The sequence below is a fragment of the Arabidopsis lyrata genome (assembly GCF_000004255.2).
Source record: "Arabidopsis lyrata subsp. lyrata unplaced genomic scaffold ARALYscaffold_1, whole genome shotgun sequence".
NCBI classification, from domain to species: domain Eukaryota; kingdom Viridiplantae; phylum Streptophyta; class Magnoliopsida; order Brassicales; family Brassicaceae; genus Arabidopsis; species Arabidopsis lyrata.
Genome location: NW_003302555.1, coordinates 4,663,171 through 4,685,329, shown reverse-complemented (window position 1 = coordinate 4,685,329; position 22,159 = coordinate 4,663,171). Strand labels below are relative to the sequence as shown.

Below are 22,159 nucleotides of genomic sequence, written 5' to 3'. Positions count from 1 at the left end.
TCTTGTTAAGATTTACAGAATCGGGGATGTTATAATAAAATATATCTAAAAGACATAATAATTAGAGTTGCTTTAAGAATACATAATTATAATATGACCAAAAATAAGAGCTTTTACCCACACAGTCGCAGAAGATACTTGACGCAACTGAAAAATATTAAACGTAACAGTGTCAAAATTGGAAAGGTTACTTTTTATATTTGGGTTCGAAAAGCTCACTTTTAATCGCTCTATTGATTGTGTAGTAGTAGTGTGTCTGGACTTTATTTGCGGGAGGAAGTGCGTTAAAGTCACGTGTTCAGCTTTGATTCCTGCGTTCGGCGTTTCATTCCATTTTTTTTTTTTCGGCAAACCGGCGTTTCATTCCACAGGTGTCGTAAAAAAAAAAAAAAAAAAACGAGAAGTAAATTTCAATTATCATTATCGTTATCGTTAATATTTATTAGTACTAGTATTTCTAATTTTGACACTGTTACGTTAATTTATTTGTTTATTTCAATTATCATTATCGTTATCGTTAATTTTGACTTCCCACACAAATGTGATTTTTGTTTATAGGATTAGTTCTTTTCAACTTTATTTATTTATTTGTTGAAGTTCTTGGATATCAAGCTGGTGGTCTCTGACAAATAAGTTTAGGATTGCAATATGCAAAACTAAATATAGTCAATTTGCTAAATGAGTCAATCCGGCATATCCCATCAAATTAATCAGGCTTATCTGGACTAACTTGTTTTCATGTACTAGTCATATCGGTCAGACTCATGTAGTCATATGACTATATTGATCCAACTATTCAATTTTAGTTACATTTTAACCTAAAGAGTAAGATACGATTAGGGTCGGTTCACACAATGCCAAAAATGCAAAAGCTTATGTTCTGTAAACATTTAATATAATTTTCACGAAACGGATGTTATGATTAAATAAAGAAACAAGGCTTATTTTCCTCTTTTCAGCTTTCTTTTTTCTTCAATAATTATAAAAAATAGCAGACACGGCAAAATCGCCTTTATATTACAGCTACTCTCTGAGCAAAGTCGCAGAAAGATACAGACCAAATAAAGATAGAGAGAGAGAAAACTAGAGCGACGAAGTTCGTAGATTCATAATATTTTTTTCTTTAAATCTATATTAAAAAAATGGGTTCGGAAGCCACCACCGCCGTGGACAACCTTCAGCAACCGTTACTGGAGTCATCGAAATCGGAAGCTGACTTCAGGATGGAGAGTGTATTAACGGACACACACTTGTCATATTTCCGGCGGATCTACCTTGCGTCGTTGATCGAGATGAAGTACCTTTTCCACTTGGCAGCTCCGGCGATCTTTGTCTACGTCATCAACAACGGCATGTCTATGCTCACACGTATCTTCGCCGGTCGTTTGGGAAGTATGCAACTCGCTGCCGCTTCTCTAGGAAACAGCGGTTTCAATATGTTCACTCTCGGTCTCATGGTACTATACTTACTTAAATTTTCATTTCTCTTAAAAAAATAACTTCATTTATACAAAACTTTAAATCATATCAAAAATATCCATAAACACAAATACTACTAAACGGATCTGATGAAATTACCAACTACAAGTCGATGTTTACGTTCCTCAGAATCTAATCTAATCTCTAAAATGAATAAAGTCTTCTTTGGTCAAACTTTAAAATGAATAAAGTCTTCTTTGGTCTTCAGATTCTAATATTTTTTTTTTGCCGGTGACATAGCTTGGAATGGGAAGTGCAGTGGAGACATTATGTGGGCAAGCGCATGGAGCTCACAGATACGACATGCTTGGAGTCTACTTACAAAGATCCACGATTGTTCTTGTCATCACCGGACTTCCAATGACTTTACTCTTCATCTTCTCAAAACCTCTCCTCATTTCCTTGGGCGAGCCAGCTGACGTAGCATCAGTGGCCTCCGTCTTTGTCTACGGAATGATCCCAATGATCTTCGCTTACGCCGTCAATTTCCCGATCCAAAAGTTCCTCCAGTCGCAAAGCATCGTCACGCCAAGCGCTTATATCTCAGCCGCAACACTAGTCCTCCATTTAATCCTCTCTTGGCTCTCTGTCTTCAAGTTTGGTTGGGGCTTACTTGGTCTCTCCGTTGTTCATAGTCTCTCGTGGTGGATCATTGTCCTCGCTCAGATTATTTACATTAAGATAAGTCCAAGATGTCGCCGGACTTGGGATGGTTTTAGCTGGAAAGCTTTTGATGGTCTTTGGGACTTTTTCCAGTTATCGGCAGCTTCCGCCGTCATGCTCTGTCTTGAATCTTGGTATTCTCAGATTCTTGTTCTCCTCGCCGGACTTCTTAAAGACCCTGAACTTGCTTTGGATTCTCTAGCAATCTGGTATTTTTTTTTTTTTTACATTTTACTTTTTCAATATTTTACCTTATGAAGTACTACTACCCATCATGTGCCCAAAAAAAAATATATTACACATTAAAACACTAACAGCCGAAAACATATAACCTTTTTTTTGTAGTAATATTAAAATCTTAGAATACTTCCAAAACTTTAGTTTCTTCCATAAAATGTAGCTTTAATTGTGAAATTAAAAAAGCAAAAAAATTGGACGGTTTGTTTATTTTTAATAGTATAATAAGGTTAATAATGCATGGTTTTGTACTACTACTGTTTATCATTTGTCCGATCAAAACTTTTCAACTTTTGGCTAGTTTTCGGGAATCTCCTTTTTGATAAACGAAAGTCACGTTACTAAAAGCTGCAACTATTTGTCGCCGTACTATGACTAGTAAGCAGTATTATAAGTCCCACGTTCTTCTTTAACCTTTCCGTTAAAGCCAAATTTCAGTGTTTCTTTGACCGTTTCTTGTGAGCGCAAACTGCGTGTCGTTTCCTTGATAAACAACGGCATGCACTTCTGTATCTTGGAAAACTCATAAAGTATTGATTACTCCTAGACCCAAGTTATTAATTTATTTAAGCGACTTGTTTTACAAACATGATTATTAAAGTGTGTATTATTGACTCGTTCACAAGAAACAAAAAGTTTATTACTGACTAGGTCTTACGACTTGGCCAAATATATAATTCATTACTTAATTTGTTTTTCTTTGCAGCATGTCAATATCTGCAATGTCGTTCATGGTGTCAGTTGGATTCAACGCAGCTGCCAGGTTGGTAAAAGAAAAACGTTTGTAAAACATTTTCAATTATTTAATTTAGGCAATTTTTTTTAATGCTAGAGGTAATAAATTAATAACATAAGCTAAACATTAGTTTTATTTTTACTACAGTGTGAGAGTTAGTAACGAATTAGGCGCTGGAAATCCACGATCAGCAGCATTTTCAACCGCGGTAACTACAGGAGTGTCATTTTTACTGTCATTGTTTGAAGCCATCGTGATCCTTTCGTGGCGTCACGTCATCAGTTACATTTTTACGGACAGTCCAGCGGTTGCGGAAGCCGTCGCCGAGCTCTCTCCTTTCTTAGCCATTACCATAGTTCTCAATGGAGTTCAACCTGTTTTATCTGGTAAAAATAAAACAAAAACTAATTCAATAAATAAATAAAAATTGATTAATTAGTTGTGAATAAATGATTAATGACAAAATTTATTTATTACAGGTGTGGCCGTTGGATGTGGATGGCAAGCATATGTAGCGTACGTTAACATTGGATGTTATTACATTGTGGGGATTCCGATTGGTTATGTTCTTGGTTTCACCTATGATATGAGAGCTAGGGTAAATTTCATTTTACATGATTTATATTCTAATCAACGATTAATGATTAGTTGGTGTAAATGTGAGATTTAAATTATATTGTTAATGATTTGGTGCAGGGAATATGGACAGGGATGATTGGTGGTACACTCATGCAGACTATTATCTTAGTTTTTGTCACTTTCCGAACTGATTGGGATAAAGAGGTATATTACTAATTATCATTTATACTTTTCACGAAAATTATAATTAAGGGTTAGTTTTGAATTTTTGATAGTTTTTTTTTGGGTTTTAAAATTCAGGTGGAGAAGGCTTCGAGACGATTGGACCAGTGGGAAGACACATCTCCGCTTCTTAAGCAATAAAATAAAATTTTGATTTTATAAAAAGAAATTTATCTTGGGGAGATTCGGAGGTCAACTATGTATATGTTTTGGTTTTCCCCAAAATGATTTTTAAAAAAGGACTAAACCCTAGTTAGTTAGTTAATCAAGAGATATGCGAATCTCTTGATTAATGAATAATTGGAAAATCGATAGTTTTCTGAGGGGGTTAGATTGAAGAGAAGGAAATTGATGTAAATTTTTTTTTCGTAAGAGGAAGTAGTATTGAGAAGTGAGAATGATATATTGAAAAAATGATGTATTGTGTGGAAGAATGAATTGTTGTAATCGTTTCTTTGTATATGAAGTAATCAGATAATGAAAAATGGGTGTTATGGTCCACAAAAGTTTTTTCTTCGTAAGTCGTAACTCGTAACTCGTAACCCTGTAGGAACTTTGTAAGGTTTTAAATTTTTTTTTGTCAGTTTCTTAGTATATGATTTTATTTCGCATATTTTTTTTATTTTCAGCGATACTGTCGTTATGTGGTGTTAAGAGTCGGAAACATGAATCTTTTATTTGTCAGAAGTTTTCTATATACATTCATATAATATATCAGTAATGGGAAAACAAAAATCTCTTATACAAAAGTAAAGATGATTTGTTTAATCTTACTAGTTATTTTGTTTCTTTTCTAATAGCACTTTAGTACTAAAATACGTTACATTGACATAACATAAAAAGGGTTCCATAACTAAGACTAGTATGAGCCTTCACACGAATGTTGAAAGCGAACTTTATTGTTGAAATGGTCAAAATCTGGTTTGAAAGATACTAAAAAGATTTGGTTCATTTTTCATTGAATAGAGTTAGTTAATTAAGTTTATAATCCTTTTTTTGTCGACAAAATTAAGTTTATAGTTAAGTATTTGGATTTGATTTGACTTGATTTGCTCTTCTTTTTTTTTTTTCTCTAATAATTTAGTAAAGTCAATATATATATCGTAGTTAGCATCCAAATAAAGTGGGAAACCATCACCATGCATGGTGCACCCAACTACAAAATTGAAAAAAAAGAATGAAACCTAAAACTATGACAAACCAACCAAAACTAGAGATAGTTATAATTCGGTTAATGGATCTTTCTCATATACCAAAATACTTGAACCTAGACCTAACAAATATGTGATTGTACATGAACACAGAATACATCTCTATATATATATACGACTTCCATTGTTTTTTTTTTAAAAATTGCTTACGCATTTACATATAATGCTAAAATGTTATGCTCACAATTAACCAAAAAAAAGAAAGCAATGTTATTTTTTATTATTTGAGGTGTAAGTTTACAGTTGGTAAATAACTTAGACGAATATGTGTTCTTCTAGTTAAATATAAACACAAAATTCTAACAAAAATAAAATAAAATAAATCTTATATCGTGAAGATTGCGATGTGATATAGTTTTAGAGTTTTGAGCTTCCCCAGGCCCTAGTACTATAGTTTTCATCAATGGTCATTGTCAAGATTCAGTTAAATGTTTATTCTGACATAAGTCCATGTTGTTGTTGAAAGTTATTAAATATTGCGGTTGGAAATTAGTCACCTCATTTATTATTTTATTTTTGATTTCATATAGTAATTCCTTAAAAAGAACCCATACTATATAAGATTATAATTCGCATGCTATACACATACTATAGATTTAAGGACCAAATTATATGGTTTCGCTATTATTGTATAGTATAGTTTTGTTCTTACATGACATGAGTTATATATTACTGACTAAAAGTCTGGTCTATCTTCCACTAGATCGGCTAATTTTGTCTCGTGACTGAATGACATACTTTGACGAAAAAGATAAATAAGAGATTTCAAATTTGTACGGCAATTTTAAATGTTTATGGTTGGATACGTCTGAGATTCGAGCTCGTACAATCTGAGAAATTGAACAGATGACAGAAACTGGGAATCATCTCAATTTGGGTATACGGATCCACTCACCATCATACGTAATTGATACGGTGTTCTCACTCATTCCACTTGTTTTGTGTACGATTGGTCTAAATTGGTTGGCACATGTCACAATCTAGCCAACTACTACAAATATAAAAATGGTTAAAGAAAAAAGAGATTCACCATAAGGAAAAAAAACAACAAAATCTGAAAAATCAACCTCGAGAATAATCGTTTCAAATCATGGATCATGAGAGAGATACACAGTGAGATCGTTTCGCCTTATTGTTATTTTGCCCCATGTAGAATAAAGACTCAAAATTTTAGACTATTATAAGAGAAAGAACAATCAATCAAGCTCCATATCATCTGATTTTCTACTTCCATGTGATCCATTATGTTCCGGTTTCGCGGGAGGAGAGTTTGATTTCCCAATGTACTTGCATGTCCTGAAACACATTCACAATCCTGTCATCAGTTTATATCCGATTCGGTCTCATCAATTATGACCAAAGTTTTTGCGGTAGAAATGTGAAGAATGAAGATTAGCTTGAAGAGTAGTAAGGAGAGGGAAATATTAGATTTACGCGTTAAGAGCATCGGCTTTTCTCTTGATTTCAGCAGATTGCAGCTCTGGATTAGCGTCTTTGGGTAAAGAATCCTGTTTTGTGGTTTTCTCGTGGAGCCACCTCTCAGCTTTATGACATTCATCGAGAACCTGAAAACGTAAAAAACATTATGGTGATATAATCTCAACCATCTAGCCAACTATACAAACTTTATCCATCTTATAAGACATATTATTGCTAGTAGAGTGAGACTTATGTTAATAGTTTAGAACCAAACCGCGTTCTTTCTTGGAGGAGGAAGAGACTCTGCAGCCATTCGGTTATCTGCAATAGTTTTCAGAAGATCCTTTGATGCTTGAAGTCGCTCTTCTCCATCCTTGAACCGATTTTCAATAGGATCGATGAGCTGCTCAGATATATAAGCCATCAATTAGGACAATGTCATCTGCAGAGACAACCTTTACATACCAAACTTTGAGAGAGTTACCTTTTTGATATCGTTCAACTTCTCGATGTACGCATTTTCAGATTCATCATCACCATCTTCATATAGCCAATCCTCTGTTTCCTGAAGATTTCTAGCTATGCATTCCCGTTCTGACTCGGTTGCAGTGTTCCGATATGTATTTAACATCTGCCCGTATACACAATGTTAATTCTTGGAAGTGATAAATTATATACACAAACAGTTTTTACTGAAATCTAAAGGGAAAGCTTTGAGTCTACTAAACCCAGCTGAGTACCTTATCACGCATCTCATAAACAAAGGATTCGAGAGCATTTTTCTTATCCTTTGTCGATTCCATCTTCAGATCTTGCTCCACTAAAGACTTCTCTCTCTGTTTGGCCTCAGATAACTCATCCTTTGTCAATGCACCAGACACGTTCGCAACAACTGGAATTTCCATTCTTTTGATAGCCTTGGGCTCATTACCCTACACAAGAGAAACTATTGTCAGGACTTCTACAGATTAGCATTTCTTTGGAGAATCCCCAGATCAACCATTTCATTGTTTCAAAATTTAATCGATATGCCAATGCTTCAACATCAGCTTTTTATATCTCGGCCTTGCAGCCTTCTTGTTATGCAACTATATTTCTTTACACGTTGCTAAAACTATACTTACAGTAGAACCTGACGAAGGGTCCAAAGTGCCATCTTTCATAGCAGAAGATTGATGATTTTCTTCGGATATCATCTCTTCGGAAGTTATATTCTCCTTGTGATATTCTATTAGCTGTTCAGAAAGGGAAAGTTTAGACTCAACCTAGGTAGACACACAAAGGAAATCATATCTAAAGAAAGACTGATGAGATTGTACTCACCGTAGCTGAATCAATCGTGACAATCCCGTGGAGATTTAGCTGAACTCTTACTTTGACACGTGCTGCTTCTCCGTGCGATATATGAAAAGGCCCAATCTAACAAAACATTACACAGCAAAATTAACTTTCCATAAAATATGCAGTGCCCAATAGTGGCATAACCATCCAATGTGAAATCAGAAATCTAAAGACTGAGTATATATATGAATAAGGGAAGCCTGAAAGATATCATACCATAAAACTGCTTATCTGAGTTGGTAAATCTGGTGATAGTTCATTATGGTTTGCATAAAAGGCTTCCAAATGGAAAGTGTTTTCCCTATGTAGAGTAAGAACCTTTACACTTGGGAAGATCTGGCCTTTCGGAAATAGCAATTCATTCGATGGTGTGTTTATGGGACCTTTGTCAGATGAAAAGCCGATTGCGAAAGGGAAAGAATCTTGAACCTGAAAATAGGGGAAGCATAAACAAGATAAAAACATCTGCCATTTATAGAAAATAAATTCGTGAAGGCATAAACGCCATCATGTATTTAATACACACGATACTCAAAAAGAAACGGAATTAAGAGTGAATATTTTCACATATAGAGAAGAGCGTACCTCATAATCTCTAACTCGAAAAACTGGACTGAGCATTGCACATTGAAGCGCACATCCTCGAGCTACGCACTCACTTGCATTCACAGTCCTGCCTAGCTCCCTCTTAAACAATGAGCTTAGCATCTTAGATATAGCTGGAATGCGGGACCCTGAACCAACTAGCTCCACAGAGTGGATATGATCCAAACTTAGACCAGAGTCAGCCAAAGCCTTTTGACACGGTACAATTAATCTCTCCAACAAGCCTGCTGACAACTTCTCAAACTCTTCTCTCTTGATGAAGCTCTTCACGTCCTTCTCCTCCATCAGACATTCTATATTCAGCTGTGCCTCAGCATTTGCACTCAAGACCTTTTTAAGTTTCTCACATGATGCCCTTAACCTAACACACGCCTTGGTATTTGTATATACATCTATGTTGTATTTCTCCTTAAATTCAACGGCAAAGTGGTTGAAGAGAACCTCATCAAAATCTCTCCCACCCAAGTTTCTATCAAAAGCATGAGAACGGACTCTCATGCTTCCAGACTCAAACGATGCCACACACACTTGTGTATCGCAGTGACCGATATCGATAAACACAATGTAAGTAGGGCTCGAGTTAGCTGCCAAGTCTGTCTTGTATATACCATATCCAAGTGCAGTGGCAGTAGAATCATGCATCAATCTCAATGGCCTCAGGCCAGCAATGGCAGCAGCATCCAAATAGGCAAGTCTTTGTGAGTTAGTAAAGTAGGACGGAATCCCAATGACACAGTCTGAAACAGGCGTTTTGAGACTCTTCTCTGCAATCTGCTTCAAATGTGAAAGCAACATGCCTAATATCTGCACCGGACTGAAACTCTGAATCTCACCCATGTACCGAAGCTGGATTTGAATTCCACCATCAGAGTCTTCAGAAGTTTCGAAAGGGAACAACCTCAGATCATTCTGAACATCAGGTTCCCTAAATTTTCTACCGATCAATCTCTTTAACTGCGAAATAGTTGATTTGGGATGCATAGTAGCAGATGCAGCAGCAGCAGCACCCATGAATCTCTGCTTCTCACCAAAGGAAACCATAGCAGGATTTTCTCGATTAGATTCATCGTTCAACAAAACATCAATCCCCCGTTGCTTTGCAACTGCGATAACACAGTTCTCATTCCCAACATCAAATCCCACCACACTCATTTTAACAAATCTCAAAATTCCCTTCTAACTCAAAAGATCAATTCCAATTCTCAGACACAGAGAAGAAAAAAATCGAAATAGAATCTCTATTCCATGAGCTTCCTGCTTATCAAACTCCTTCTTTCTGCATAAAGGAAACCAAAACCACAATTAAATCAACCAATCTCAAACACTTAAAGAGAATCTATAGAATTGATATGAAATCGGAACAATGCACCATAGATTTCAATAAATGTATCCATAAAAAGAAAGAACATAACCCGAAACAATCTGAGAAACAACGAAAACATTCAACAAATTTGATAATCATCAACTTCACAAGAATCGCTGATACTAAACGGAATCAGAAATTTCTTCTCTATTGTTCTAAGCAAATCAACGAGAAGAGATCTTAGCTATATACGCATTATGAAATTATAGGTCGTCAATCAAATCGAACGATAATAAGAAAAAAAGGAAGAAGAAGACTATACGATGATCAGAAACTTCCAAGGACCTCCGATGACTTCTCGAGCGAGGAACGAAGAAGATGAGAGAAGAAAAATTGAGGAAGGGGCTAGAAAAATAGAAAAATTAAAGAGACAAGGGAAACTTTTATTTGCATTTAAGTCCTTCTTTATTCCTTTTAATTGATATTATAACCCGAAGATATTTATTTGTTCACCACCTAACCCAAGATTTTAAAGTTATATTTTCGTCGTGCGTGTTAGAATCTCACGATATCGCACGAATTTCCCCACATGGTTCAATTGAGTGGGATCGGATTAATTAATTTTTTTTATATCTAAGTTTTAAGTTCTACAAAGATGTTGACAAAAAATAAATCTTAGAAAAATAAATGTTCTGTATAGATATATGACAAAACTAAATCTTCATAGATTGTATGTCACAAGCATAAAGATTCACAATGATTTAATATTTATTACTATTTTAGTTTTTTTTGGGGGCAAACTTTACTATTTTAGTATTTATAACTGCAAACTAAACCAAACATAAAAACAAAAACAAAAACAAAAACCGTTTGTATAATAGAGTCCAAACTAGAACAATTGAAAAGTTGTTTATAGTTTACAAATGTTAAAAAGGATTGTATAATGAATCATGAATAAGTTTAGATGCTTAATTAAACCCAATAAACTGGTTTGTTTGGATGATTCCTTTTTATATTGGTTCTATCTTACTTAATTCTAACATGAAATGACTTGATTTGTATCCATATATGTATGGTACTAATCACTTATATATGACATTTTAATATTTTCCAACAAACTCACCAACATATTTTTACCTTAACTGCAGTTAGCAAGGTTTAGGTAATTAGAAATTTGAAATTACTAAAAGCTATCCAAACGCATGCTTTATGAAAATATCCAAAATATCCGACCTTAAATTTGATCTTCATCCGATGAGAGTTTGAATTATAAGTTTAGGTACAAAAATTACGTAAACATAATTGTATCTATATTTCAGTGCAATCCATATCATTTTTCTCTGAAAATGCGTCGTTTCTACTGTCTAAAATACGTCGATTACAAGTTCCATAATCCAAATTTAAATGTGTCTTCTAAATCCTTTTGCACCATCATATAATTAAATGATTTATAAAATTTCAAGATTTTTTTTTACCTTTTTGAAAGAAACAAAACTCATGATCTCTTCATAATACATTTCTTGATAAACTTTTGTAAAAGAGATAAAAAGAAACTCCAGAAACAAAAGAAAAAAAATTACACAAAACAAGAAATAATATAAATTAAAATCAAACTTCAAGAGTGAAAATAGGCCTAGGTAGTCCAGTTGTTGCACCACCGTGGAACAGCTTCTTCAACGCTCTTACGCCGTTATGAGAATGTTTTCGAATTCCGCCAAATCTAACGGCGGATACTACGGTTCGGCGTAGATTAGTCAACCTCTTTCCGATCTTGACCTTCAACAGATAAAGCTTCAGCCGTAGAAACGACGAATGAGGATCACGCCGCGAAACCAAATCGGCTTCTTGAAGTGTTTTGTAAATCAAGAACTTGGCTCTTTGACGATGTACCTCTTCTGGATCTTCCTTGTCCATCTTTGAGTAAGGACATGGCCTCTTGAAGAGGGTCATTTTCGTCCTTTTGTGTTTTCCCGACGACGACTTTTGGAAGAGAAGGTAGTGTGATCAGAGAGAGACGAGGAGAGGAGTTGAAATGACCAAGTATTTGTAGTCATTGCATTGAGCAGTGCTGGTGCACTAACTTGTAACTTGTATACGTGTTTCGTATTTTCTTTTTCTCTCGTTATATAATTTCTTATTAGAAAGAAATAATAAGACAACTAAACTTAATTATAAGTCAAATCATTAAGTTAATATATAAGATAGTATGATTTTTCCAGCTAACAATCTTATAGTTAATGCCTGTATATAAAAATCTTTGTTCTTATTTAATTATGCAAAATGAGGTCATATAGTATATATATTTGTAAGATAACATCTTAGACTCTAAACATTTAAATTTACAAGCTTGCCGTCCAAATATTTTAGTTTATTTGTTTGCAAAATGAGATCATATAGTACATACTTACATGTATAAGATACATTTCAAACTTAAGCATTTTAATTTACGAGTTTGCAGCCGAAAAAAACATATATGAAAGTTATATATTGTAACTCGGTTATGAAATAGGCAAATAGCTATAACGTTATGAAACTAAGAAAATATAATTTTGTTTTGGAGCCAACATTTTTTGGTCTCAGATATAAGACAACAATTTGCAAGATCTACTAAATTAATCAGATCCCTAAACCCTTCTTTTTATGTGTCCTTTGGTTAGGACAACGGGTCAAGGCAATTTTTGTTTTTAAATATAATCTACATAGCTTGGAGCTGTTTATATGAGTCCATCCATATATGACTCCAAGATTCATACTTTGTTAAGTAACTTGAGACTTGAGAGACACATACCACACTGCCTCTACATAGACCTCTAAAGACTCTCCGACTATTCAAATGCTGAAGCTTAGTTATGCTCAAGATCTCTGGTGATATCATTCATCGACCACAACACTCAAAAATAAACACATTACCCTAAAATAATCAACGCTTACGTTCTTTCAAAAGGTGATGAAAACATTTAAAACAGAAGCATCGCAGAAACATTATTAAGAGTGAAAAATTCAACACACCTAGAGAAAACAAAGACAAATATCAAAGCACGCAGAAACAAGTCCATAACAAAGTACGCAAACAAGAAACTGAGTGACATTAACCCAAGAAATACTCTCGGAGTTAGTAGCTAAACCCGACTTGTTGCTGCTGTGGTGGCTGTTGTGGTGGTTGCTGTCCTGCTTGTGGTGTCTGCTGGTAACCACCACTGTATCCTCCTCCACCAGAGTAGTCTCCGTAATATGCATTAGGGTCTTGTGGCATCGTGTAACCATACTGCTCCTGTCCTTGTCCATACCCGCCGTAATAAAACTGGCTAGGATCCGCTGACTGGAAACCAATATAAAAAAGCATTTCAAATTATATAAAACTATTTGGACTCAACTATTTAAGTGATTCTGCTATCATCTAACACTATAGCCTGGACTACATAGTTCATAGAACAAAAGGCGATACACTGTGACAGAAGCTGCGATAGTTCTTAGACAAAAGGCGTACACTGTGAGCAGTTTCTTTCTATCATCTAATGTAAATGCAAAGGTTATCAATTACCTGTTTGTTCGAAGGACTTCGGCCCCATGAGAGCCTGACGGTTGTTCCGCCCAATTGCACTCCATTCAGCATTCTAAGAGCTTCCTCTGCACAGCTTCTGAAAAGCGAGGGTTGGTCACAAAACACATGATTAAACGAGCTGTTAGATTGATATTCCAAAGACTATTATAGGGTCAAATTATGGACATAGTTTCCAGTAGTAGCAGTGGACTTACTTCTCAGAAAATTGAACGAATCCACAGCGCTTTCCGGCGGGTATTTTCACATGCACAATCTCACCATATTGGCCAAAGACATTCTTCAGATGATCATCCGTGACAGATTGATCTAATCCACCAACAAAAACCTGTACATAACTTAAAATGCGTCAGTAATGATCCCTTTGGAAGATAGCCGAGCGGGACACATATAATAGGAGTATAAAACCCACAGTTGTGTTATTTGGATCATTATCAGTTGGTACCCCTCCAGCAGCGCTCTGGTATGAATCTGCATTTACACGAATAAACACGGGTATAATGGAAGGAGTAAGTAACTGTAAGTTACACATGCAACAAAGTAACTGCAAAACTATGAGGGAGCCTTTTGCAGCCTCATCTAGACATTCCCAACAAAATGAAAGTAAATGCAAAGTAAGGTATGAACAGTGAACACATATACAACACACCGCCCAGACTCCAAAAGGAGAAATAGTATTCTCAGACAATGAAATTAAAAAAATTATATAGGAAATCAAAGTCTATCAATGATATTAACATCAATCATAAATTATCAGCATTCCATTAGAGGGCATTGAGAAAAAGGATATGAGGAGCTGCAACAAAAAAAAAAGAGCAAGTAGACAGCGACAATGACATTTGCATCACATTTCACCCAAGGTTTTCGGCTACTCAAGGAGGGTAGATCAAGGTGGGTAAAAACTAACACGGTAGTGGAAGAAATAATTGAAATGCCTATATAGACAAAGTATAGAGGAATGAAATAGAAAAGTAATTACTAAGAATCGACTATTGAAAAAAAATGTAGCTTACAAAAAAATTAAAAACAAAGTAATCACTATTGAAAAAATTAAAAACAATGTAGACTCACAAAAACAGTAAAAAGGAGCTTGATGTACTGAAGATATAAGTAAATAAAGTGAAAGATAAGAAATAGAAAAGTAATTACTAAGAATCGACTTGTAAAAGTAACAGACCAAGAACTGGAATAAAGGTTGTATAGAAAAGATAGATGGAAACGAAAGTAGGGCTGAAACAAAGGAAAGGGCTAATAAAGGACAACACATGAACTTTAAAACTGACCTAAGCATGGGCACTCAATAAGGAGATAACCATTTCAGCTGAATATCAGTTCCAGGCCTCAAGATGATAGAGAGCCTCTTGACTCCCCTGCTTTGAAACAAACAGGATACAACAAGTGCGCTATAAGATTTCTATCTTTTAAGTTTTTTAACAGAATTTACTGCGGCCTCAGCGGTAAAAATGTAGGATGCGGCTTTAGAAAAAAAAAAAATCAAAATAATGGAGTCATACTAGTTCTTACATAAGGAAACCTAGTCACATAGATACTACAACACACAAATCAAAACAAATCATGTGAATGCAAGATCAAAGCAGTTCTAAATGTAACATAAACTTCCGATCTTACGCATACCTCTTTGACCAGTAACACCTTTTTTGCTAGCAGCTGGACCAATTCTCATAGGTCTAGTAGAACAAGGAACACCATTCATTTCCGTCATAGCGCGTATCTGTTCACTCTCATCCGAAAACCTAACAAAACCATATCCCTTTGTACGCCCAGTGGCTCTGTCAATAACAACCTTTGCACCCTTAACAGAAGGATAAGAGGCTCTGAACGTCTCAAGTAATATATAATCCGTAACATCAGCAGCCAGATCACCGACAAATATCGTGTAGTCCGGTGAATCGTCCCGTTTATCTCCTGAACTCAATGATGCCCAGTTCAATCTAAAGAGCTGATCAGGAAAGCTCGGGATAGGAGCGTTGTTGAATGTTTGTAGAACTCTTTCAGCAGCAGCATGAGATGCGAACTCAATGAAACCGTATCCTTCAACTTGACCGGTTTGCTTGTTACGAATGACTTTAGCAGAAACCATCTGCGAAATAAATACTCATAGAGTGTTAAACTAACTACTTACTATTATATAAAAAGACAGAACACTCATTAACTCATTGTCGGAAAGAGATTACACATAAAGTTTGTTCAAAATCAAATCTTTCAATCATAAAACGAAGAAACGAGGAAATAATTAACAGTAACAACTTAGCAAATTAACCATAAAACTAAAACAGAATAATAAGAGTAATCAACAACGTAAAGGAAATAATAATCAAAAGGTCAAAACAGAGAGATCTGAGAATATTACTTCTCCGGTATGAGCAAAACAACCGTAGAGGAAATTCTCATCCATCCAATACTGTAAATCCCCGATCCAAAGAGTCCGGATCTCGTCGACAGTCATAGGCTGAGCTGATGGCGGCGCCGCCGCTTGAGGATTCCACATCTGTGGTGGTGGTGGAGCAGCACCAGCAATCCCGTAAGGAGAAGGTTGTTGGTAACCGTACTGTTGTTGCGCAGAAGGAGGAGGAGCGTGATGTGGAAGGATACCTCCGGGTGGTGGCTGCTGCATCATGATGATCGGAGAATAAGAAGAAGATAGAGAAACTCTTTGAATCTCTGACCGTAGAAAAATTGTGATGAAGAAGAAGATAAGAAAACAATGCTAAAGAGGAGAGATTGTTAACCTTTGAGAAGGCGGCGGTTTGTAATAAAACGATATATGCTTTAATGTATAAATAATATTGGTGAAGATTATTCACAAAGGGATCCGTGGCGCAATGGTAGCGCGTCTGACTCCAGATCAGAAGGTTGCGTGTTCGATTCACGTCGGGTTCAAACCCCCGGTTTAAACATGATCCTTAACTTTTTGAAATTTTTTTTCTTAAAATCATCCAGATTCAATCAGTACCGTCCTCATTGCTGTCTAGTCATCAACATCAACGGCTGATATGAATTGTGTATGTGATTTAAAGTAAACAGTGAAATAAAATTTTAATTTCATCAAATCTCTAAACCGGTTTAAACCTCTTCTCTCTCCGCCGTCGTCTCCATTTCTTCGGAAACATCATGAACCCTAGTAATGGCGTTCCTCTTCCGCATTCGAACATCGGAATCTCTGGTCCAGAACGTAACTCAATTCCGATTGCAATCTTCTTCTTCATCTATCTTCACACTAAACTCGCTCACTAGCAAGCAGAAGAAGAGTCGAGCTACTCTCTCCCTTCTCAAGTCCGAGAATAATCCGAATCGGATCCTCGAAATCTGCCGTTCCGCTTCCCTCACGCCTGATTATCACGTGGACCGTATCATCTTCTCCGTCGCGGTGGTGACACTAGCGAAAGAGAAACACTTCGTCGCTGTATCGCAGCTTCTCGACGGTTTCATCCAAAACCAACCCGATCCAAAATCCGAGAGTTTCGCAGTCCGTGCCATTATCCTATACGGTCGAGCGAATATGCTTGATCGATCTATACAAACATTTCGTGACCTCGAGCAATACGAGATCCCGAGGACGGTGAAGTCTTTGAATGCTCTTCTTTTTGCTTGTTTAATGGCTAAGGATTACAAAGAAGCGAATCGAGTCTACCTCGAAATGCCGAAGATGTATGGCATTGAACCTGATCTCGAAACTTACAATAGAATGATTAGAGTCTTGTGTGAATCAGGTTCAACGAGTTTATCATACTCCATTGTTGCAGAGATGGAGAGGAAATGGGTAAAGCCAACAGCTTCAAGTTTTGGGTTAATGATTGATGGTTTTTACAAGGAGGAGAAGTTTGATGATGTGAGGAAAGTGATGAGAATGATGGATGAATTTGGTGTTCATGTTGGTGTTGCTACTTACAACATTATGATTCAGTGTTTGTGTAAAAGGAAGAAATCTGCAGAAGCAAAGGCGTTGATTGATGGGGTTATGTCTTGTAGGATGAGACCGAATTCGGTGACTTATTCACTTTTGATTCATGGGTTTTGTAGTGAGGAGAATTTGGATGAAGCTATGAATTTGTTTGAGGTTATGGTGTATAGTGGATACAAGCCTGATAGTGAATGTTACTTCACTTTGATACGTTGTTTGTGTAAAGGAGGGGACTTTGAGACAGCGTTGATCCTTTGTAGGGAGAGTATGGAGAAGAATTGGGTTCCGAGTTTTAGTATCATGAAGTGGCTTGTTAATGGACTAGCAAGTGTTTCAAAGGTCGATGAAGCAAAGGAACTCATTGCGCAAGTTAAAGAGAAGTTTACGAGAAATGTTGACTTGTGGAATGAAGTCGAAGCTGCATTGCCTCAGTGAACAAGGTACACATAGAAAAAGGTCATTTGTCTTCGATTTGACATGAGGATTTGAAGTTCTGAGATTGGTTAGTTTAGCAGAAAATCCTGTGTCAAACTTTGAAATGAAAGGGGATAGTTTGAAGAGAATCTTGTCGTTGAGATTAAGTAGCTATATATCACTACGAATTGGTGCTGGTGAATTATCGATTTTCTTACTGAAATTTTTTAAACATGTTGTATATAAATGGAATGGAATGTAACATTTTTCAATATATCGCAAACGATGAGCCTAATCGCGTAATGGTCTTGCTTGATGAATTGAATCTAGAATGTTTATGCTTCCATGTTTTTTTTTTTAACTTTTTTTGGCATGGGACCATGTTAGCTTCATGAAAATGTCCTTAAGGTAAAGCTTATGTAAGGCCCAAACTCTTCATTTTAATGATACATTCTTCTCCAAAGCAAAAAAGTAGAGAGACCTATTACTTGACTCTGGTGATCTATATAAACCATTATTGGTCTTATCAACAGCAGTCTTCCAAGAATCAGATTTGAATGAGTAAACTTCAACCCTTGAATCTTCATTTATGTTATCACAATGAGACTTAACAATTTTGTAATCATTACAACTTGATAATGATGATTGGTTTCAAACGTAACCAAGACCATACGTATCCGTGTAATTCTTCAATCCATATCCACATTCGATCCATCTCCCTTGTTTCAACAAGGGATTCAAAACTAAAAGCCTATTTATCATCATGACGTATAACAATAGACCGTCACAATGAGACATCCTCATCGCCGTTGGTAATAAATTCGGATGTTCAAAACCCTGAAGATTTAGACAAGGTTTTTGTTTTTCGAGTTCGTTGACATCAATACCCACAAAAGAAAAAGTAGAACCGGATGAAGGACAAGCCTTTTTAATCTTGTTGCAGAGTGTGAATTGTTTGTTGTTCACGGCAACGCATGTGAGACAAGTGCTTCTTCACGAATCTAGGGTCTGGGATTAGGGTTTTCCACTCCTTGCAGGAGTATCTTAATCGTACAAGAGATATAGCTGGAACCCATGAGATTATCTCTTCTACCAAATCAGAAGGAAGCTCAATAGCCATCGTCGTCTAAATTTGAGTGCGTTCAAAAGAATCTTAACCTATTTTTGCCTTTAGAGTTTAGCCGAACGAAAGCTCTATATAGACGATGGACTTTGCAAAATCTAGAAGCCCATTTGTGCGACTTAAGGCCCAATACCAATCCCCACTCTTTCTAAGTTTCTTTTGTCGGCTAATTCGGTGAAAATTTTGTTTCTTCTCAATGAAATATATTAGGGATAGTCTCAACTTTCAAATCAGATTCAAACTCATAAAGTGTAATTCCATTCTGTTTCTTGAATTCAAAAGTAAAAAAATTGAATTCGAAAGTAAAAAAAAGAACATATCCAAAGACAGAAACTGAGAAATCTTTAAAAGAAAAACTTAATGCCACGACCAATAATGTTCCAAACAATGGAACCAACTTCTTATTCTTCTTCTCACCTCGAAAAGCCTGGAACCTGAAGCAAGCTCTGAATATAGCAGCAATCACTGAGCGTGCGACCTAGACCAGTGAAGTATTCAATTTTTTCGAAATCTTGATTCTCTCCCCCAATGTAGATGCTAATATTCCCGCTTTCGATAAATAATGCAAGCCTACCATTTCTCTCAATGAAAGAACTGAAATATTTACCATATATCGGATACTGAGGTACATCAACTGTCATCAGCCTGCTCCAATGCTGCTGCTTCATCACCCATAAGTGTAACTTACTTGTTTCGTGGCATTCAAGTAACAAAGAAAGTTGATCTCCTCTGAAAATCCCTAAAGAGATATACTTTACCAAATTACGTGACCCAATGGATGGAGGAGGAAGAAACAAGGGCTCAAATCTCTCTTTTGAGAAATCGAAACTCTGTATCGACATGAGTTGATTACCATATTTATTGTAACCTAGCCAATAAGGAGTTCCTCGCAAACAAACACTTGACAATGGAAATCCATCGAACCCATCAAAGTTTTTATCAACAACAACCTTCCAAGAATCAGATTCGAATGCGTAGACTTCAACTCTTGATGATGGATATAAATCTTTAATTCTGACACCACAACGAAACGTTACCACTTTGTAATCATAAGAACCTGATAATTGGTTAAAAATGTATCCAAGACCATACGCATCCATGGAATGGTCAAATCCTTGGCTACATTTGATCCATCTCTTTTGATTCAACAACGGATTCGCAACCAAAAGCATACTTTTAGTGACGTATAGCAATAGACCATCACAATGAGAAATATTGTTCGCGGGTGAGAAAGCTATTGGAAACGGCAAATTCATACCACATTTTTCTGGTTTGTTGAAATCGATACCTACATAAGAAATTGTGGAACCGAATAAAGGAGAAACTATGTGTTCGTTGTTAAAGACTGTGAATTGTTGCTCACGGCAACGCATGTGAGACAAGTGCTTGTTCACGAATCTCGGCTCTGTGATTAGGGTTTTCCACTGCTTGCATGTGGATTTCAATCGTACAAGAGATCTAGCTGGAATCCGTGATAGTATCTCCTCTACCAAATCAGACGAAAGCTCCATAGTAGCCATCGATCATATCGTCAGTAGTTTTTGATTCTTCTTCAAAAGAACTTTTTGGGAGTTTGATGGGATCGAGATCGAGATCGAGAAAGAGTTAGAATATCATGATATATTTGCCAATATTTTAGTTGAAAAATATCTATGTTTATCTCTAAATTTTTTTTATTTAAGTTATGTTTATTTTAGGTTAGAAAATTAAGTTTAGTCCTTATCTCCATATATATCGATTTTAGCGTGTCCAAAGACGATGAACTTCGCAAGTAGAAATTGGAATGTTAAAGTCTATTTGTCTGATTTAGGCCCAAAATAAATTTATATATCACATATATGTCACACTCAAAATATTTAGAGATGAATTCGTAAACTTCAATTCTTGATACATTACAAACACCGCAACGAAACCTAACGATTTTGTAATCACAATGACTTGATGTTGGTTTCTAATGTATCCAAGACCATATCCATACATATCCTTTAACTTGTCAGTACCATGACCACATTTGATCCATCTCGCTTGTTTCAACAAAAGATTCAAAACTAAAAGTTTTTTGGACCTCATGACAAACAACAATATACCATCACAATGATACATGTTCTGTACCAATATATTTGAGGTTGAAATTGGTTGAAAAGCCTGCAAATTCAAACAAGGGTTTTCGAGTTCGTCGAAATCGATACCGACACAAGACACTGTGTAAGTGGAACCAGAAAAGTTAGAAACTTGGGAACTGGAAACGTTGTTGAATGTTGAATACAGTGAATTGTTGCTCACGGCCACGCATGTTAGTGTGTTACACAAGTGCTTCTTGATAAATCTTGGCTCTGTGAATCTGTGATTAGGGTTTCCCAAGGCTTGCAGGTGGATTTTAATCGTGAAAGAGATCTAGATGGAACCCATGAAGGTATCTCCTCTATCATATCAGAGGAAAGCTCCATCGCTATTGTCCTCTGATTTTGAGTTTTTTTTTTTTAACACTTCACAAGAATTTAGGCGATGTGCCTCTTTATAGTCTACGGACTTCGTAAGTAGAAATAAAACTGGAATGTTAAAGCCCATTTATCTGGTTTAGGCCCAATATTGATCCATAGATCCAAATTTACTGTCTATTTTATTTTTTTCAGAATTTTTTTTTTCAAAATCTTATAAACAAGTTTACACGGATTTTATTTATAGAATCGAATATATAAGAAATTAAATTCTAAACAACTAAATTATCTAAAGGTGATTTAAATTATGATAGATAAACAGACACAATGCAACGCAAGTTCTTATTAATAAAATCAGATGTTACAAAAAGTAAACATGATATATAAAATAATGTCTATAGATCTTGCACCGAGAACAAGAAGATAGCCGGTGTGGGTCTGTATAATTTATAAATTTTGCCCACCATGAATTAAATAAGTTTTTTATTGTTTTTTTTTTTTTTTTCATCAGAAGTTTTTTATTGAAGTAATTTGAAGTAATTTATTGAAGAAAACAACTTTCTGAATACTCATTCAAACTTTTAGGGCCGACCAATTTTCAAAAATTAATTCTTGTTAAAAAGGGAAAACAATATTTCCATTTTTATCACCTATGTCTGCAGTTTGCAAGTCTAGCTAAATAATGTGGCATGGTTAAAAGTTAAAACTAAAGGGAATTTGATAATATGAACTTTGCTTAAAATACAAATTTGAAATGGGATTTTCTGAAAACTTAATATTCAAAACTTTTGTTAATATTGAACCAAAATTATTACTTTTTTTTTTACCTTTTACCAAAAAAATTATTACTAATTCATGAGTTGTCGGGAAAAAAATAATCTTCGGCATATGATTTTGCCCTAAAATT

At 35.6% G+C, this 22,159-nt stretch overlaps 6 protein-coding genes and 1 non-coding gene across 7 annotated transcripts; 3 read left to right on the top strand and 4 right to left on the bottom strand.

Annotated features, from left to right (window-relative positions):
- Positions 1-934: 934 nt before the first annotated feature.
- LOC9325950 (protein DETOXIFICATION 36) lies at positions 935-4,410 on the top strand. Its single transcript, XM_021011270.1, has 7 exons — positions 935-1,457; positions 1,720-2,351; positions 3,086-3,142; positions 3,263-3,501; positions 3,595-3,713; positions 3,812-3,898; positions 3,995-4,410. Exons 1-7 carry the CDS (start codon positions 1,143-1,145, stop codon positions 4,055-4,057), a joined length of 1,512 nt encoding a protein of 503 aa, XP_020866929.1. The 5' UTR covers positions 935-1,142; the 3' UTR covers positions 4,058-4,410.
- A 1,759-nt stretch (positions 4,411-6,169) lies between these two features.
- LOC9325949 (heat shock 70 kDa protein 16) lies at positions 6,170-10,218 on the bottom strand. Its single transcript, XM_021011269.1, has 10 exons — positions 10,119-10,218; positions 8,473-9,769; positions 8,104-8,316; positions 7,870-7,965; positions 7,671-7,781; positions 7,287-7,478; positions 7,031-7,177; positions 6,821-6,949; positions 6,562-6,692; positions 6,170-6,423 (listed from the first exon to the last, which is right to left on the bottom strand). The coding sequence occupies exons 2-10, from the start codon at positions 9,643-9,645 to the stop codon at positions 6,324-6,326; spliced, it is 2,292 nt and encodes a 763-aa protein (XP_020866928.1). The 5' UTR covers positions 9,646-9,769; positions 10,119-10,218; the 3' UTR covers positions 6,170-6,323.
- An 887-nt stretch (positions 10,219-11,105) lies between these two features.
- Positions 11,106-11,929, bottom strand: LOC9325948. The gene has a single exon (XM_021015046.1). The coding sequence runs from the start codon at positions 11,744-11,746 to the stop codon at positions 11,405-11,407; it is 342 nt and encodes a 113-aa protein (XP_020870705.1). The 5' UTR covers positions 11,747-11,929; the 3' UTR covers positions 11,106-11,404.
- A 765-nt stretch (positions 11,930-12,694) lies between these two features.
- On the bottom strand, positions 12,695-16,186 carry LOC9328715 (polyadenylate-binding protein RBP45B). The gene is made up of 6 exons (XM_002889837.2): positions 15,727-16,186; positions 14,991-15,456; positions 13,768-13,826; positions 13,553-13,683; positions 13,338-13,434; positions 12,695-13,115 (listed from the first exon to the last, which is right to left on the bottom strand). Exons 1-6 carry the CDS (start codon positions 15,991-15,993, stop codon positions 12,909-12,911), a joined length of 1,227 nt encoding a protein of 408 aa, XP_002889883.1. The 5' UTR covers positions 15,994-16,186; the 3' UTR covers positions 12,695-12,908.
- TRNAW-CCA lies at positions 16,185-16,256 on the top strand. Its single transcript has one exon. It is a non-coding gene; the product is annotated as a tRNA-Trp (tRNA).
- A 158-nt stretch (positions 16,257-16,414) lies between these two features.
- LOC9325947 (pentatricopeptide repeat-containing protein At1g11630, mitochondrial) lies at positions 16,415-18,031 on the top strand. Its single transcript, XM_021011847.1, has one exon. The coding sequence runs from the start codon at positions 16,501-16,503 to the stop codon at positions 17,710-17,712; it is 1,212 nt and encodes a 403-aa protein (XP_020867506.1). The 5' UTR covers positions 16,415-16,500; the 3' UTR covers positions 17,713-18,031.
- A 1,089-nt stretch (positions 18,032-19,120) lies between these two features.
- On the bottom strand, positions 19,121-20,396 carry LOC9325946 (putative F-box/LRR-repeat/kelch-repeat protein At1g11620). The gene has a single exon (XM_021014760.1). It carries the CDS (start codon positions 20,332-20,334, stop codon positions 19,228-19,230), a length of 1,107 nt encoding a protein of 368 aa, XP_020870419.1. The 5' UTR covers positions 20,335-20,396; the 3' UTR covers positions 19,121-19,227.
- Between the last annotated feature and the right edge of the window lie 1,763 nt (positions 20,397-22,159).

Coding starts and splice junctions, on each gene's coding strand:
- LOC9325950 (XM_021011270.1), top strand. CDS start 1,143: ATGGGTTCGGAAGCCACCACCGCCGTGGACAACCTTCAGCAACCGTTA. Junction 2,352..3,085: donor TTGGATTCTCTAGCAATCTG/GTATTTTTTTTT, acceptor TTTTCTTTGCAG/CATGTCAATATCTGCAATGT. Junction 3,714..3,811: donor CCTATGATATGAGAGCTAGG/GTAAATTTCATT, acceptor GATTTGGTGCAG/GGAATATGGACAGGGATGAT.
- LOC9325947 (XM_021011847.1), top strand. CDS start 16,501: ATGGCGTTCCTCTTCCGCATTCGAACATCGGAATCTCTGGTCCAGAAC.
- LOC9325948 (XM_021015046.1), bottom strand. CDS start 11,746: ATGACCCTCTTCAAGAGGCCATGTCCTTACTCAAAGATGGACAAGGAA.
- LOC9328715 (XM_002889837.2), bottom strand. CDS start 15,993: ATGATGCAGCAGCCACCACCCGGAGGTATCCTTCCACATCACGCTCCT. Junction 13,684..13,767: donor ATGATCCAAATAACACAACT/GTGGGTTTTATA, acceptor AGTTATGTACAG/GTTTTTGTTGGTGGATTAGA. Junction 13,435..13,552: donor TTCGTTCAATTTTCTGAGAA/GTAAGTCCACTG, acceptor CTCGCTTTTCAG/AAGCTGTGCAGAGGAAGCTC.
- LOC9325949 (XM_021011269.1), bottom strand. CDS start 9,645: ATGAGTGTGGTGGGATTTGATGTTGGGAATGAGAACTGTGTTATCGCA. Junction 7,966..8,103: donor CTCAGATAAGCAGTTTTATG/GTATGATATCTT, acceptor ATGTTTTGTTAG/ATTGGGCCTTTTCATATATC. Junction 6,424..6,561: donor AAAGCCGATGCTCTTAACGC/GTAAATCTAATA, acceptor AATGTGTTTCAG/GACATGCAAGTACATTGGGA.
- LOC9325946 (XM_021014760.1), bottom strand. CDS start 20,334: ATGGCTACTATGGAGCTTTCGTCTGATTTGGTAGAGGAGATACTATCA.